The sequence below is a fragment of the Hippocampus bargibanti genome, linkage group LG07 (assembly GCF_051943395.1).
Source record: "Hippocampus bargibanti isolate YZ-2025 linkage group LG07, ASM5194339v1, whole genome shotgun sequence".
NCBI lineage: Eukaryota > Metazoa > Chordata > Actinopteri > Syngnathiformes > Syngnathidae > Hippocampus > Hippocampus bargibanti.
The window spans coordinates 21,595,465-21,613,596 of NC_142740.1; the positions used below are offsets into that span (position 1 = coordinate 21,595,465).

General features: G+C 41.2%; 1 protein-coding gene across 5 annotated transcripts in view; it reads right to left on the minus strand.

Moving 5' to 3' along the window:
• Positions 1–731: 731 nt before the first annotated feature.
• The window catches only part of acap2b (ArfGAP with coiled-coil, ankyrin repeat and PH domains 2b), a 40,528-nt gene continuing 23,127 nt past the window's right edge, over positions 732–18,132 (minus strand). The window contains exons 9-26 of one of the 5 annotated variants that reach the window (XM_089001385.1): positions 16,838–16,912; positions 16,548–16,559; positions 15,117–15,173; positions 13,487–13,599; positions 13,207–13,258; positions 12,794–12,894; positions 12,473–12,578; positions 11,986–12,194; positions 11,658–11,727; positions 11,350–11,444; positions 10,867–11,069; positions 10,249–10,350; positions 9,494–9,586; positions 8,589–8,821; positions 8,299–8,408; positions 8,113–8,223; positions 7,522–7,583; positions 732–2,914 (exon numbers count right to left, since the gene is read on the minus strand). In XM_089001385.1, the coding sequence (XP_088857511.1) occupies positions 2,811–2,914; positions 7,522–7,583; positions 8,113–8,223; positions 8,299–8,408; positions 8,589–8,821; positions 9,494–9,586; positions 10,249–10,350; positions 10,867–11,069; positions 11,350–11,444; positions 11,658–11,727; positions 11,986–12,194; positions 12,473–12,578; positions 12,794–12,894; positions 13,207–13,258; positions 13,487–13,599; positions 15,117–15,173; positions 16,548–16,559; positions 16,838–16,912 (1,908 nt within the window). In that variant the 3' untranslated portion in view covers positions 732–2,810. The remainder of the gene's footprint in view (positions 2,915–7,521; positions 7,584–8,112; positions 8,224–8,298; positions 8,409–8,588; positions 8,822–9,493; positions 9,587–10,248; positions 10,351–10,866; positions 11,070–11,349; positions 11,445–11,657; positions 11,728–11,985; positions 12,195–12,472; positions 12,579–12,793; positions 12,895–13,206; positions 13,259–13,486; positions 13,600–15,116; positions 15,174–16,547; positions 16,560–16,837; positions 16,913–18,132) is intronic. The other 4 variants (XM_089001386.1, XM_089001388.1, XM_089001389.1 and 1 more) reach the window with 4 other exon arrangements.

Below are 18,132 nucleotides of genomic sequence, written 5' to 3' on the forward strand. Positions count from 1 at the left end.
AAAAAGTTGACGAGCATCATACACTTCAGGTTGAATGGGACCGAAGGATTCACCTTTGTGGAGAGAAAATGTTCTGCCGTGGTTCTAATTTGCAAAGAAACAATACCATGAATGACACAGTCGAATCGATGAAACAGTCGAATGTCAGTGGCACTTTGACAAGCCCCATGCTAACGTTAGCATCAATATACTTCTGCATGTAAGCTAATGAGCTGTGTGCAGTTAGCAGTAACTTCGCATATGGACTCGGCAAATTGACTTTCATTCCGATCTTTTGGCTGGATTTTTACCATTCACGTGGAACGGAAAAAAACAATATTAATGGCGAGTGTTATCACAAAGTTATTTTAAATAATACATTCTGACATTTTGTTGAAATCATGTGTGTGTTTGCGTGCGTGTTTGCATGTGGCTCTCACTGAAAAACATTTCTAAATACTTTACTTTTATGGCTCTCTTAGTCAAAAAGGTTCCCGACCCCTTTAAGAAAAGCTTATAATATACTGTAAGCTTTTTTAAAGGGATGGGGAACCTGATATTCTAAGCTTTTTTTAAAGCCCTCTGCTTATCCGAGGCCCGGGGGTTGGGGACTGCTGTTGTATGGTGTGACAAAAAAAAAACATTGAATATTGGCTGTTAAAAAGTTCAACGTTGGTTTCATTGAGCGATTACAAATGTCGCAAACACAGGGTCACAAGTTACAGAAAGGAATACACGGTTGAGGACTCACATGACTTTAGTTGGTTTTACTTGCGTTCTCAAACAGATGACAAAATACACCCCATTTCGGCGCTGGAGCTCATCGGACATATTGCTGGCACATTTGTGGACAATTATTTCCATCCACAAAGTTATTTGAAATGATACATACTTAGCGACTTTCAATTCAATACAAAAAGTCACGCGAACATTTTGTTTTTTTTGGACATAATACAAGTATGATATGATATGGTCGGGCGGTTATTTTTTCACAAAAGGGACTATATGGCTGTGCTTCACACTCATGAAGTAACACAATTCATCAGTTTGTGTACTTAAATATACAGTGTTACCTCGGCTTACGAACGCTTTGGTTCCCGAACTTTTCCACTGACGAACATTAAATTTGCGAGAATACAATCTTGGCATACAAACTAGTTTTCGGCGGACGAACCAAACCACACAGCGCCACCCACGGTGGCTGGCGGACTAGGTTTCGGCGGATGAACACCAAACCACGGGTCGAACAGCGCCACGGTGGCTGGTGGACTAGTTTTCCACACCCCAGTGCAGATGTGGTTTGTTATCGAGTGGAGTACTTTTGCTATTATGGGACCGAAAAAGACCCCACCACAGGCTCGTGTTAAGCCGAAGATGACATTAAAGAAAATTACGGATGAGCAGAAGGAGATCATCGAAAAAAAAAACAGTATGCTAAGTTGACCATTGCTACGTGTAGCTAAGGGTGTTTCTGTGTTTAAGCAACAGTGTCAGGCAATAGAATAGGTTGAAAAACTGTTGATTTGGATTAACGAAAAGCAGCTAGCAAGGGACAATGAGTGTTGGTATCATCGCTGAGAAAGCACAGCAACTCCACTCAGATATCATCAAGAGGCAACTACATCAATGACCATCACAAACGTAAATGAATGACTTTGTTATACAGTACAATTTATTTCTTTAATTACAATACAATAACACATTTATTATACATAAAACAAGGTATATTTTGTGTAGTTTTAAGGCTTATTTAGTAGAAAATTGTTTTATGAGGACCTGGGAACGGATTATTCAAATTTTTAATGGTGTCTTATGGGAAATAAATATTCGGCATACAAACTTTTTGCCTTACACACCCTTTCTGGGAACCAATTACGTTCATAAGCTGAGGTATCACTGAATTGAAGTCCAGCTATAATGTTGCTAATGATATACAATGACATACATGTTAAAAAGAACAAAAGAATACACACAAATTCCATTCAAGTACCGGTGAACAATGTCAACATTTGTGTATAGTGTGTGTATGTATCTCTCTCTTGCTCACACACACAAACACACACACGCACGCACACACGCATACAAACATGTTTTTTTTAAATCCCAACTTGTTTCATTTTCAATGGAACACAACAAGGACATAAACATGTATGAGACTAGCACAAAAGATTGGAATCTGACTTTTGACAATTTGACAAAAATATGCCAAACAGAGACATTTTTTCTTTCTTTTTTTTCTAGTCAGACTTCATGTTGCAATGATAAACGCTCACTTAAAAGCGTCGGTCGTAGCCCTTTTCAAGACGACAAATCAAACTAAATGACATAAAATGAATTTCAAATGTGTGGACAATATCATGTCTAGAAGTTGAATGCTTTTGTCATCTTACACACACCCGCGCGCGCACACACACACACACACACACACACACACACACACACACACACACACACACACACACACACACACACACACACACACACACACACACACACACACACACACACGCGCTTGTACATACACACACGTCTTACCCTGAGGTAAACACTGGTGGTCACGTAAGACAATCTGATTTGTGCAAATTAAAAGTTTGGAAAAAAAGGTCCAACGTAGGAGTCAAATATAAAAGCGATTTTCTCGGTGAGCCGAAGGAGCTCATCAGGTTTCAACAGCCTACCTTTCACTTGCTTGATTTAAGGTCGGCATCCAACGCTGGGCCTTCACTTTCATGCTCAACCTATGCTTACAAGCAGGCATTGCCGAGTCCAAAGAATTCCATTTGATGTCAAACATTGGAATCAAACGGAAAGGGCCACCGAGCAGTCCATCGTCAAGGTCTCTGGGGATCGTAGTGCTTGTAGCGATTCAGCTTGTCCGGGTCGTTGGAGGCCATGTGGGTAAAGTCCTGGAAGATGTCCTGGTAGGTTTCATCTCCTGCCGCAAGTAAAACACAAACAATTGCCTTCAAAGAATGCAGAAATAATGTCACGTTTTATGTTGTCATATGTGGAATATCTGGATCGAGATATCTATTGACAACGACATGGTTGTGGCTTACCACATGGATAAATGTAAGTGCATCTATATATTTCAATATGGACATGAATAAACGAATGGAACAGAGACACAACACAAAAGACTCAAGAAATGAAAAAAACTATATCAAAGTAAATGCCACAAATAAATATATATGTATATTGAGAAACAAATGATGAATAATGACTGACTGACAGCTACAATTTAGGACTACGCATCCTGAAAAAAAGCTATGGCCGTTAACCCAATGCCCTAAAACCCACTTGGTAGCACCCTGCGTGTAAGGTGTCTGATTTGCCATCAAATATTGGCTACGTAAAGCATCATGTCTCACTCCCTGAGGCAAATTTGAAAACAGAATACACTCTAAAGATCAGTTTCAAGGCTTTTTTGGGGCGAGGATCTATTGTGACAAGCCCTTTGAGGGACTTCAACCAAAGGAGTCCGAAGGATCAGGTCATGTCAAATCGCATATAATGTTGATGATGTATGAAATTTAGAATTTGAAACAAAACTGCCCATATCCTACCCTCGAGTGCCTCTTGTAAAAACGTTGCCATTAAAAGCCATTGCAACAAAGTTTGAACGTTTAAGTAAGAAAATATCACTCAAAGTTAATATTTTTTAAATTGTGAGTTAATCTTCCAAACTTTCCTCACAAAGTCAACCATCAAAGTGAAAAGAAAATAGATGGTTTGAAAGTGGAGTCACTAAATTGCCATGGTGGTGTGAGGTTTAATTGGGATCGTGCTGACAACACACTTGTGAGCTTGTTACCACATAGGCTTAATCATGCTGATGCGGTGATACCAGAGCTAGTGGAGCAATCAGGCCAGTCATAGACCATAATCAGTAAGGACAATAGAAGTAATCAGTGGAATAGTCCTCTGTCCCCCCCCCCCAACCTTAGAGCAGGGAACTATCATAGCAGAGGGACCTATCATAGCAGAGGTCTGGCACCACCACCTCTGGATCGATCGATCGATCGATCAATCACTCTATGCATCAATCAATGCATCAATCACTCTATGCATCAATCAATGCACCAATCACTCTATGCGTCAATCAATGCATCAATCACTCTATGCATCAATCAATGCACCAATCACTCTATGCATCAATCAATGCATCAATCACTCTATGCATAAATCAATGCATGAATGCATCCATCAATCACTCTATGCATCCATCAATGCATGAATCCATCCAACAATGCACGAATGCATCCATCAATGCACGAATGCATCCATCAATGCACAAATGCATGCATCAATGCACGAATGCATGCATCAATGCACGAATGCATTCATCAATGCACGAAAGCATCCATCAATGCACGAATGCACGCATCAATGCACGGGTGCACGCATCAATGCACGGGTGCACGCATCAATGCACGGGTGCATCCATCAATGCACGGGTGCATCCATCAATGCACAGGTGCATCAATCAATCAATGCACGAATGCATCTCTCTATACACGGGTGCATCAATCAATGCACGAATGCATCTCTCTATGCACGGGTGCATCAATCAATGCAAGAATGCATCTCTCTATGCACGGGTGCACCAATCAATGCATGAATGCATCTCTATGTCCCTCCCTCCCCCTCCCTCTCATATATATATAGGGCCAGTGGTGCCAGCAAAATTTTAGTTCGCTGACGAAACCGCTTGGATGAGAAGCGAAACGTCTGACACCTTCAGAGAAGTACAGATGACGGCTGAAGAAACCTTTTCATCGATATATCTATAATATATCACATCAAAGTGAAAATGACATGACATGAAAAAATGATCAGACAGCAAAGTAGATGGGGGGGACAAAAGAGTCATAATTTAGACGAAGCGGGAGGGAAAAGAAGAGTCAGCCATACCTGTCAGAGCACCAGCGTGGCTGCACATATGAAAGTGAAAGCAGGCCCAGAGAGCACAAAAAATGGAGCAGAAGAAGCAAGAAGCAAGCAGACACTCACACATAAGAAGTTAGCTTATTGTTTTAAAAACTGTATTGAGTTTAAAGTGCAAGCTTATATTGACAACAAATACATTTGGGGTATCACACCAAAAAACAAAAAGGCACAAATTCCAGAGTGGGATTTTACACCAATTGAAACAACCAAAAGCTCTTTCGCCATTCAAAAGCATTTTGCCCCCCAAAAGGAACTATTTCTCAAGTTGAAACCATATTGACTTTGATATAGGTTCAAATGTGTTGATTGCAGATGAAGGTGAGCAGACAAAAGAAGTGATGAGACGGCTTGTCTCTAATGAGCAGCGTCGTTCATCATCTGATTGAGCGATTGGCGAGGAGGCCCTCATCTAGCGAATGAGGAAATGAGGATGATGGCATCAAATCACTTGTTGGTCTCCCCTTTTGCGTGATTGCCCACTGCTCTTGAGATGTGCAAGCACCAACAGTCAGGAGTCAGAAATCAGCAATCAGCACTCATTTTGTATTTTTAACAGCTCACGCTAAGACATGACTTGGCTTCTGTCGGGTCACAAGTCCAAAAACTGCTTCTCCCCAAAATGACACGATTGCTTACCTAATTCACTGCCATTTTATTCGGGAATTGAAAATATGACGTAGAGCGCCATTCCTGAATTTGTTCGGGTTTTGTTTTTTCATGCTTGGGTGACGATGAAGCGCTGGCCATGGCAATGTTTTTTTTTCTTTTCCACAAGGGGCAGCGTTCCCCTTTTTTCCATGTTAGCTCTTTGTTCCAGCTTCAGCTGTTGTTAAAGCGCTATATAAACCAATACGTCTGAATTCAAGTGACAATGACAAAAACCTTGGCACTGGAGTGGACACATTTTTGCACAGTGCAAAGGCATTCAACAGTGCAGTACCACAGGGCGCTGCAGCATTATCATCAACTAAAGGGCCAATGTGTCGAAGTTGGGGAGGTCCTCGTGCAACAGTCATTATTTTTTATTACTGTGCAATATTTGAAAGAAAGGATCATTTGACTGACAAAGCAACTAAAAGCATAATGAGGACAGCCACTATAGATACGTAAATGGACACTTCAACGCCATATAAAGCAAACAATAATCAAGTTTTCTGATGCCGAATCAAAATGCATACCTATGCCAGTTCATCAACAGAGGACAACCCCCCCCCACCCCAGAACAGACTTGGAGGCTTAACAAAATGTTCACACATTTCTGTCATTTGGGGGAAAAAGATTTACAGACAATAATTTGTGTGTGTGTGTGTGTGTGTGTGTGTGTGGAGGGGGGGGGCATCCAGCATCCTACACGCTGCTCCTTTAATCAAAGTGCTTGTGCGCTATCCAAATATTTGAAGCTGCATGGAACAGCAACAACAGATGAAAACGGGGTCCATCTCTTGTAACTGTTGTGTGCCGCCATCATTTTTCACTATCAAAAGCTTAATTAACTCCTGATTAGCATGAAAAGCAACAATCGTGACTATCAGTCATTTTTTACAATTCTGGATTTCCTGCCATAATATTTGGATTAGCACAAAGAAACGCTTCAGATTTTCGACGCTGTCATATCATCACAATCAGTGAAACTTTGGTTCAACATTCGTTTTTTTCCTGTTCAATGGCAAGCATAAAAGATATTTGTTTCCATGTTTGAAATGTTTATACACAACAGAATTGTTGGAAAGAAAATAAGAGATTGCTGCACATCAAAGTCGCAACAGAAAGATGCTTCTTGTATGGACATTCAACAACAAAGTAGCATTGGGAGATTAACTCATTCACTGCATTCCCAAATGTATTCGGGAATTGAAAAACGTGACATGGAGTGCCATTAGACTCCAACTGGAGTGCCACTGGAGTGGACACATTTTTGCAAGACTGGCAGTGAATGAGTGAAAAGACATGTTGAGTCGCAAGCAAACAAACAAAGAGGAACTCTCACTTAAAAAAATAATGCCCTAGTATATACTATAATTGCACTACAGTACTAAAATGGAGACGTATTTGCCGAAAGACTGAGGTGACCATGTCTCTTGTGGGGAGAGACGGAGCAGGAAATGTAAAGAAGTAATCATGGAAAATCAGAAACTGTGACCTCCTCGAATTTAAAGGGAAGATGCAGGCAACCTCCATGTAATATTTGAGAAAAGCTTTTCATAATGTTGCCACCAGGATGTATTTCATCACAATGAGCGTTCTGCGTTGAAACAAAACAGTGCGGCACTGCCACTGATGCTGAACCATCCCAAGGCACAGGCACTGACTATTGTCCATTAATTGCAAGTGTCTCAACAAGCAAAATCCCTCCAATTTGTACAAAGCATCTGAAGAAAGAATTCAGTTATTGAAAACTCAAACTGCGACTCCTCAGAAAAATATCTTCGAAGTAGGCCCTGTATCTCCTGGTAAGCCCTCCCCACCCAATCCAATCCCATTTTTTGTGACACACTAGTACTGTGCATTAGGTATCATCCAGCTGCAGACTGATAAACTCCTGCATACACCTCCTGTACTGCATCTCAGTAGGGCCATTGGTGTTATATTGACCTGTCTGGCTGTAGGGACCCTCCGCTTCGCGCATCTCCTCATTCATCTTGGCCAATCGCAGCCTGCGGAGCAAGAAGAAAGGAAAGTTAATGGCATGAGAAGGATTCTGATCTGTGATCAACATTCAAGTTTCAGGCAGCTCAGCTTTGCGTATGAGAGCTGATTCTGACTCTGACCATATAGTGACACCTTGTGGTAGATTCATGGCGATAAGGAAACGGACAAGAGATTAAAATGTGCAAGTGCACGAAATTGGTTTGAGGTAATGACGGTTAAGACTCATCCAGCTGTACTTTTTCAACTTTGCTTGTCTTCATGAGGGTTGCGGGTGAGCTGGAGGCTCTCCCCCATAACCAAGGGCTTAGAGGCAAGTTTGTCATCAGACCAGTTCACCTCTACGATACACCTCATGATTTGGCACCTTTAGATTTTAGTGGTAACAACCAGCTCACAGTGAGTCGCAGTTCATTGCAATGATGGAAAGAGAACCCAGAAAATCATGTGTGGTGTTCTCACGGTTAAACAAAACGAATTAGATTTTAATGCAGTTAATGGAAAATATAAGGACTGTGGTGAAAGTAAAAAACTCACAAAGTAACGATGTCTGCGTTAGCCGCTTCCACTGCGATGGCCAGCGGGGTTTTTTCTTCAATGTCTGCAGCGTTTTGATTGGCCCCTCTCTTCAAGAATAAACACACTTGCCTGAAAGGGAGACGAAGTCAATGCATACTGTGCCATTGTGTTTCATTGATGAGACGGAGAGTGCCGATGACCAACCCTGTGCGTCCCAGCATGGTGGCGTGGTGAAGAGGTCCTCGACCTTGAGCATCCTGCTGATTTACATTGGCGGCGTTTTGGAGCAAAAACTCGCAGGTCACCAATGAGCCCTGGAATGAAACATCAGTCAAACTGTATTTGTTCAGAAAAAGACTGTATATTATGCATAGTATCTCTATTTATTGTATGTATACAACACACACACATACTATTTATTAGTTGTTAATTTATTTGCTAATTCAGATGTCAGACTCAAATTGTAGTTCAACGGGTTGGTAAAGCCTGCTTACCCCTCGCACGGCCATGATGAGCGGTGTTCTCTTGTCGTCTTCGGTGTTGACCCAGTTGACTTGGGCTCCGTGGGCCAGTGCCTCAGCCATGTCAGGTAGACTGCGAGCACATGAAGCCCAGTAGAGCTGAAGACCTGAACTGTACTCCTTGGGTTCGTAGAACACTGTCTCCTTACAAGGAGATGGCGGCGGCAAGGTGGCTGGCATGGGCATGGGCGGAGTCTCAGCAACATCTTAATAATAAAGGTAGTAGATCAACATTGACCCTTTTCAAACTGAATGAATGACCACATCGTATGGCAGACAATTCTATTTTCTAGCCAAAGTACCATATTTTCTGGTGTATAATGTGCACCAAAGTATAATGTGCACTCCCACTGAATGGTGGATTTTCAAACTTTTTCCATATGCAGTACTGCATAAGGCACACTGGAGTATAAGGCGCACCTTCAATGAATGTAAATACAATTTATAAATACAAATAATATAAATATGTAAACGTTTTCCAAATATAATGCGCACCACATTATAAGGCGCTTCTGTAGAGGCTGGGGGTTATGCACTACTTCTACGGGGAGAAATGGGGTCGATGGCTGCTAACAGTAGTTGAGAGACCTGTTGTGCCTCAATATTACTTCACATAAAAGCCGCACCTGCGCATAAAGGACAGGGTCATTTTTTGAAGAAAATGAAAGCTTTTGGGCGTGCCTTATACACCGGAAAACACGGTTGATGACACAGATTTTAATAAAAGCTTTTCACCCCACAATTGGATGTTTGTAAAAATTGAAACCACCAAACATAACTTTTTGCTTTCTTAAAGTTCAAGTGGATATGGCTCTAGTTTCGGTTCGAGATGATGAATCCGTTTATCAGAAGACTGCATTTTATTTATTTATTTTCACCTGTCTCGGCCAAACTACTATTGGAGGGGGTGGTGGCCAGCATCTCCCTGCTGCCATCAGCACTATGCTGGATTCCACTGTCGGCGCTTTTGACTGCGGAGAAAGAAATAGACCATCAATGTATGTAAAACAACTTAAAAAGTTAGATTTGATTTACCTAATTTTTAATGTAATGACTTGTTAGAACTTGCTAGAATACCCATCATATTTTGTACCTCTGTTTTTAAGACAGACTGAGTTTTACCGCAATAAAAAATGGTTTGTTGAGTAATATGATGCTGAATACTCGCTTGACATATGTGCTAATTGAGTCGCGATTTTATGATTAGTCATCTTGTGTAATCATAGGTACCTATGAATAAAACTGTGTACATTATTCTAGATATTACAATTGTAACATGCACAGGAAACATAAGATGTGTGAGGACACATTTCAATAATTCGGTTTCTAGATACAATACAGATTGATTTATATTGCGCTTTAACAACAAGCGCTTAGATCACATCAACATAAAAGACACAGTGTATATTAATCTGCGAACCACCGCCGTGTGTGAGATCATTCCCTCCCCCAGGAAAAAGACAACATGGAATAATTTTCTTCCCACAAAGAAATCCTCAATTAGTAGAGTCTGGGAGAAGGAGGACAAGGCAAAAGGGTGAAGGGTTGTTAGGATAACAGCCTCCAATTTAGCGAAAGTCAAATGGACAGATGGGATGGAGAAGCAGGCCAGACTATAACACTGAATACTTACGGCTCCTGAGCTTGTTGGAGTTGTCAAAGTAGGAGAAGAGTGAATGAAGCTCGTCAGGACAGAAGAGAGAGTCCCGCCGGGCCTCCGAGCCACTGGCAACAGCTATGCAAGGGATGATGGAATTTGGGGCATGGGATATTTGGTAGCACAGGTTGAAGGAGGGCAGTTGGGCATGGGAACGGCGATTTGAGGAAAGGCAGTGGAGCAGGGATTAGTCCAGTAGCAGAGAACAACGAACGAGAGAGAGAGAGAGAGAGAGAATCAGAGAAAGGCAGAAATAGTTAAGAGTAGCTGCTCAGCTGACACTGGAGGAGTCAGACTCGAAAGAGGCAATGGGAGGCAAACACAGCTGAGACATATGCTGTTCACAGGGAATATACACTATGCCAAAAGGCTTGTTCACAGCAGTGCAAAAAAAGCACACAGATTGCAGGGAAATGGGACAGGCTGCGATGAGGGAAGGAAGAGTGACTCTTAAAATGTGGTGTCATCATTTCTCTCACCCACAAAACCGTCACGACACTCAAATCGCCAAGTTTGACAAAAGGCTTCAGAAACAAGTGGTAATACACTCCCTCCAAGTATGAGTCGCCGCTTTCAACTCGTGATTCCACTGACCTGATTGTCGAGATGTGTTGGAACCAGGTCGCAGTTTGGGGGTAGGCGGCGGCGGTCTTGGGGGAAGGTGCTCAGAACTGCTGCTAAGTCTCTTCTCTTGTTTGCTGAGGGACACCACCTTTCTCTGAAGCTCCTCATCAGACGGCCTGCGCACGAACCTACGATCCACATACTTGGCTTTGATGTAGGCCTCGACTTCATGTCTGGGAAAGGAGAATAGCAAATGACACAATTGGGAATCCTTCAAAATTTGGTTAAAACTGGCTGGTGTGTGCTGTATCATTGGTTAATACAGCCTGAAATATAATAGTGACCCATAAATATTATCCAAATATGCACTCTAAGGAACTTTGATCAGCATAATGTTTGTCTTAAAAGATAGTTACATTCAATATTTTAATTTCACCTAAGTACAGAATGGGATTATTTTTCATTTTGTTAAAAAAAATATTAATGCATAATTCTTTCCCAAGCAAACTATACCTTGGGTCTCCTGGCTGTGGTTTTCTTGCTCCCAGTTCCTCTCGCCGAGCATCATATATCTGGTTAATAACTCCATTTCCAAGTTCACACATTAGCTGTGAAAGATGGGTTAAAAGAGAGAGAAGGAAAACACACTTTAGGGTTGAACAGATCCTGCAGACACTTGAAGAAAGAAAAAAAAAAAGAATGAAAAGCAAGCAAGAAAGAAAGCTGATTGAAAATGCATGCAAAGTAGTTAATGCAAAGTAGGAACGGTGTATGGTAAAAGGGTATTAAGCATTTGTTGATGAACACTGTCCTTAAAATACCTTAAGCAGTTCTGGCTCCCATGAATCCAAAGTCAGTGACCGGACCTTTGAGAAATGAACTCCCAGACTTCTGCACATGAAAAAAATTGACACCAAGTGATTACCTCTGTTTGTATGTTGAAACTTCATTGGTATGAAGTCTAACACGCCTAATAATACAGTTAATGTGATGCTCTACTACTACTACTTCTTTAGTTCACATTAATAATACTTGTAAGCAACTAAATGGGCTCCCTCCAAACGCCATCTTTTGGTATGATTAAGTTTTATATTTGCCGTCATTCACTCCAGAAAAACCTTTAAAATGTCTGTATTGTGATATTGTTACCTGTGAATTCCAGAGCATTGGATACAAAGTGTGATGCCGAGATTGATGCTGGCCCAACGTGGATCTGGTTGGCCGCAGTCACAACAACAAGCGTTGCCTGGAATGGTGATAACTTTCTGCAGGGCGCTCTCCCCTTTTAGTGATCTTTCCTTGGGTTCCCCGCTCGAGTCTAAGCTCCCAGTTGATGTGGAAGACTTCCTGTCCAGCTTCTGTGTCAGTCACACAGCAAAGAAACAGTTATCTTATTTGTTGAAACAGTCCTCACCGAATCATGACACTTCAAAATTGGTGGTACACAAATGAACAATTATGCAAATGAACACACGCTATTATGAGGAATATCTTAAATTTGAGAAGTACAGATTAGTCAATAAAATGTGCTATTGATATTATTCCAACATTTTCCATTCCACCCAATGTCAGCCAGGTGTATTTTAAAAAAAGCAAATGTTCCATGCAGTCTGCCTTTGTGTTTGTGCGTGTTTACCTCTGTGTCATCACCCTTGTCGCGGAAGGCAGTGGCGATGCTGTTCTGGACTGCTTTGATCCACGCCTGTCGCAGCTTCTCAGAATCTGCTTGCATCATGCAGCTCCTATTGAGGAAAAGCAAGCGACGCATAACTACTACCTGCTTCATGTGCACGGGCGTGTGTGTCAGTGTGTGCATGTCTTGTGGTAGGATGTTGGTACATTACTGATTTTACATACTCCTGTGCTCATTATTATTGACAAAGTAACCACATGTACCTCATTAGTTAATGTGGCGGTGCAGTCTTTGTGTTCTGTGCATTTTATTGTGTGCACTTACTTGGTGGGTGACACCACTTCGAAACAAAAGCGGCGCTCTAAATCCTCACAATGTTTGACCGTGCATAGCCTCAGGTCTTCCACGACCACCGTTGGGTTGTCCTGGAGTAACATCAAAAACAGTGGGTCCTCCAAATGTATATTTATTTCACTTGATAAAGACGCCCTGGTTGAATCTATAAAAGTCACGTGCAGTGATTTGATGATCTGTCACACCCATGCTAAAATTCAAAAAGGGCAATGTTATTCTCCCTTCACATGAAACCTATAGGTGATAAATGTGACCGGTCACACAAACTGCCAGTTTGGAATGGTATGTAACATCGATTTAGTGCTGAAAGATTCTGTTAGTCTAGAAAAATGATGTGTATATGTACTTGATGAGGTGGGCCAGCGGGGAGTCACTTGACATACCTTGAATTTCTTCTGGTAAACCAGCTGATTGTTTTGGATGGAGAACCACCGTCTGAAAGATTATCACAAAAATGTTAGCAGACTGAAATCCATAAGGTACTTGATCGGTTTGCTCTCTTTTTAAAAACAAAGGCAAATTAATGTCAATACCGTTTGGGTTAATTTGGCCCTTATATGATCAATATCAACACCCCCCTAAAACATAAATAAGCCTCGTCTCACATCCCTGATTCATTACTATGTGTCCATATTCGTATGATCTGAATTGGTCCCGTCATACCGATTCCATGTCTTGAAGGCATTGCTGGCCCTCTTAAAAAGATAACCCTCCATGGCGATGCCATTCTCTGCATCCACGTTGTATTCCAACTTGGTGTCGTCAGTTGAAAAGTCCTACACGAGGCGGGGGTTGGGAAAGGGAAATGATTAATTAAAATCAATGCAAATTAAGAAAATTAAACACAACAATAAGACACAATCGGGGGAAACACTGGTGGAACCGATTGCTTTCAGGTGATGAGTGAGGCTGCATTCTTCCCAAAGACAATCAAGAAGTGTATTGAGTTGAGTTACCCCCGAATGTTGAGTGGTGTTGATGGTCACATCGACCACAACACACACACACACACATACACACATCTTGTTTTGAAGTAAAAAATGTCAGGTCTAAATTTGATCCCTTTGATTTGCCTTTAAATGCACTCTTTCTCTCTGAGGTGTGAAACAATTATAACTCAACACTACATTGTTGGCACAAAATATGGACCAAAGTATACACCTGCAGATGGCATAATTAGAGAAAAACAAATGACAAAACTAAATCCGAAACTCTCAGCCGTTGTTATTGCTATGCAATTCATGGCACAGTCAGATGCAGCCAACCAAAAACAATCGGCTGTGTGGTCAAGGGTTCGTATGACTATCTCAGTGCTCTTTTGTTACACAGTGATACAACCCCTCCAGCTTCATGCGCTTCAAATGACACTGAACACTGGCATGCATGCATTGTGTGTGATTATGCGCATCCTGGAGGACTCAGTTTCCATCAAGGGCAAGCGACCTGTCAGCCGATCACGGCTATGACAAGCTACACAACTCATGGACAGAAATAAACCTGGCCGTGACATCTACCTGAAGTTAAGACTTAGGGGGAAATATGGAGTAAGTCTCGCATCTGGAGCGTACATACCAGCATTTACTTTCCATTGTTGGAGCAAATACTAATAATCAGGGATTTCCTACAAAATGTTGGATTCAAGTGTGACGAATGTATATCACCACCAATTCTTTCAATTTATATTGAGACCTCGCAGTGAGTGGTGCAATTGCTGGAAGATAATTCCATGAAAGTAACGTATAATTAGCGCAGAAGTGAATATCATGGTCCGCATGACACACAAGAAACAATTCAGGTTTATTATTGGGTGCACAATAAAGGACAGCAATGGGAAAAGAACTACATCCATTCAACCTGCCAGCTCTTGCTTAAGATGAGACACAAACTCAGCAGGTGGACCATGACTGAAACGTAAAGTTGGTCTGAGTGAGGAGGCTACTCAAAAAGTAACGTCAAAGTAAGTTTTAGCCACGTACACACGTACTTGGATGCACATATCACTAATAATTGAGATTAACAAAATAAAGGCATGAAGTGCAACACTACTTCTTACTTCAATCCAATGACATGGGTTCACAACAGCATGGCAAAAAAAGATGCATCATAACAAAATGCCAAATGAAGACATGATTACTTGGAGTACTCTTCAATGAAAGGGCAGTCGTGGGTGCAATCAGGTAGACAAACACTGCAATGCAGTCTTGGCTGGTTAGTAGGGCCACAGTGAGAAGATGCCAAAATGACACGTTACAAAATGAAACCACACAGAAATCAATGCGGTGATACTACGTACGGAGGATGACCTCCAAGCACAAAAGTTTCGGTGGTCTGAGTCGAACTCCATCATCTCCTAAATGTCACACAGAATAAAGAAAAGAAAAAATGTACTTCTTGGCCCAGTTAAATAAAGATTTGTCGATAGAAGAGATAATCCAGGTTGAATGTAAGAAACAAATATATCAACAGTAATGGACACAAACAGGCTCAGAATCAAATGTGAACAAATATGTACACAAATGCACATTGTAGCCTGACTCACCAGATCCCAAACATAGTAGAACCGACTGAAAATCTTCATTTTCAACAGTCCTGTCAAGTATGGAACATCTTTTGCTACATCCTCATGGGCTCAAAATGTCTTGTGCATCAAAAGCCTTCTTTTAAGTGGAGCATCTCTGTGCAGTACAGTATAACAATTTCTGAAGCAAATATAACTCCTCCTTTGGCTGTGTGTGTGTGTATCAAAGCCTGCGCCAGCCACTGCTACTGATCCTCCTCTTGAGGCCTGATGCTCTCAAGGTCACTTGTGCGCCTGTTTGTGTGTTTCTGTGTGCGTGGGTGTGTTGGAGATCCGATATTAAAGGGGACAGTGCTAAACAGCTCTGTCATCAAACATTTATATGCTATTGAGGTTAGTTGCTACACAGGCAGCCTTTCCTCAGTACAAGCCGTGAAAAGCCCTCATGAAAGCAGTCATGCTATTTCCCCTGTGGCCATAATGTCTTGGGTGAGTAATGCACACAGTGGGAATGATTCAGAAAATAGTGGAAGTCCCTTATTTGAACTTTTCATTATTGAAATATTTGGAAATAAAACAAAGGCACTTGGGTAGTGATAAATATAATATATTTCGGGTATGCACGAACTGTTTAAAGTGGAAGTCAACTCAAACATGTTCTTTACATTAGCATGTTTATGCAGCCCCACTAGCCAAAACACGGAATTCAAATTACTATTGTGTTTGTGGAATATGTAGGCAGCAAAACCTGTCCACTCGCTTTTATCCATCTCAGTGGTTAGCTATTTTGCTACTCGGTGCTGACTGAAAATGTTATTAGTTCGCTGACAAAGCCTCTCAGATGAGAAGTAAAAGATTAAAAAAAAGATAAAGATAAAAAAAAATAAAGATGACGGCTGAAGAAACCTTTTTATCGCTGACTGAAAATGGTATCTCAGATGCTCAGGGCTCTGATAAACGAATCACGGCTCACCTATTTTCTGAGCGACATTTAAAGCTAAACTCTGATTGGTTGTGACCAAAACCTTGAGCAACTGTCCTGAGACGGATAGAAACATTGTGTAAAACATGCTGTAGTAGAAATGTCCTAAAAAATGAATCAAATTTGGTAATAAAATGATAAAAATATGAATTGCAGATGTGTTCTGTTGATGCCTGTGGTCTACATTTTAGAAATTAAGGCAAGGATGACCAAGCATTGCTTACCTGTAAAGCAGCCTGAAGCAAGAAGAAGAAATTGAGGAAAAAGAGGATCGGACATTTGGTTAGAAGGGTAGAGGTAGTGTGTTGGCAGACGGATAGCATTTAAAATGGTAAAACGAGGAGGAGAGATGTTAGGGTACAAATATAACCTGGCAGAAGAAGAAAAAGTGGACAACACACCATTTCGAAGAGGACACATTTCATTCATGTTGCAATTATTTCACTGCTGTTTCGGTTACTGAAGTCTATGGTTGAATGAAATCTTGACACCTCGTTGGACAACAAATCTGTACCTTTTGCTGGATAGTGGAGTGTTTTTGCTCCATGTCCCGCTTCTCTTTGGCAGCATCCACAACCAGCTGGTCCAACTGCAAAGGACAACAAACAGATTAGTCAGGCATGTTCAACCACCATCACACTCAACACAAAAAAAAAAAAAAAAATCACTGAGATTTCACAAAAATGACCAATATATTTTTCACAGCTAATTGTCTAATGTTCAACACAAAACATTTGAAAATAATTTCAACGAAACACATATTCCCTTGAGATTCTCCAGATTGCAGTACTGTACTGTATTAGCTAGATAGCATAATCCCTCTAAGAAACAAAACCAACCCGAGAGCAACTGAGTCATCTTGTGTGAAATCAGGTGGGAAATGAATGATTTTCTTCAATCCTTCAACCCTGCATGTCGATATCGTCATTTTCACAGAAAGGAACAAATGTCTGCTTTCATAGCGAATGCCACAAATGTGCCAGTTTGCCTGAAGTCGTTGAGGTTCAAGTCTATTCATAATTTGTTGCCACACTGTGACCTAAATCAGAAGGCAAGACAAATATATATATATATATATATATATATATGTTCTCTTGTCACAGGTCAATAACAGGGCAAAATAAAGAAAATGTGAAAAAGTGACATGTGAGATATAAGAATTGTTTGACAGCAGTCATTAATATCCTGTTTCTTTTACAAAAATAAAAATTTTGGAGAAAAGAACAACAATTGCCCTCAGAATGGTAATCCGAAAGTTAGACACTAAAAAACGGAAATTCAAGTCGAAAATTGGCTTTACGATAAAATGTTATATGCTCGCCCACGAGTCTCAACATAACATTCTGATTATTAGGTTTGTGGCATACTAACTGTCAGACATTTTTATTTGGCTCAAACTCAAGGAACATATGAATCGGACATCAACGGACAGTTAGGACGGCGGAAAAAATCATTGGCACCGCCCTACCCACTCTCGAGGACTTGCACACTGCAAGAATCCAAACTAGGGCGCGGAAAATCCTACTGGACCCTCCGCACCCTGCCCACCACCTTTTCCAGCTACTCCCCTCAGGCAGGCGCTACCTATCCATGCGCACCAAATCCAGCAGACATTTAAACAGCTTCTTCCCCCAAGCCATTAACTCTTTGAACTCTTTCAACAGTAGCCAAAATGGAACTGTATAGTGCCACTTAGCAGTTTTTTTGACGACGATACTAGTGCAGCGTGTTCTACCGGAAACAAATTCCTTGTGTGTTCTACATACTTGGCAATAAAGATGATTCTGATCGTGCCTGGCCAAATCGGAG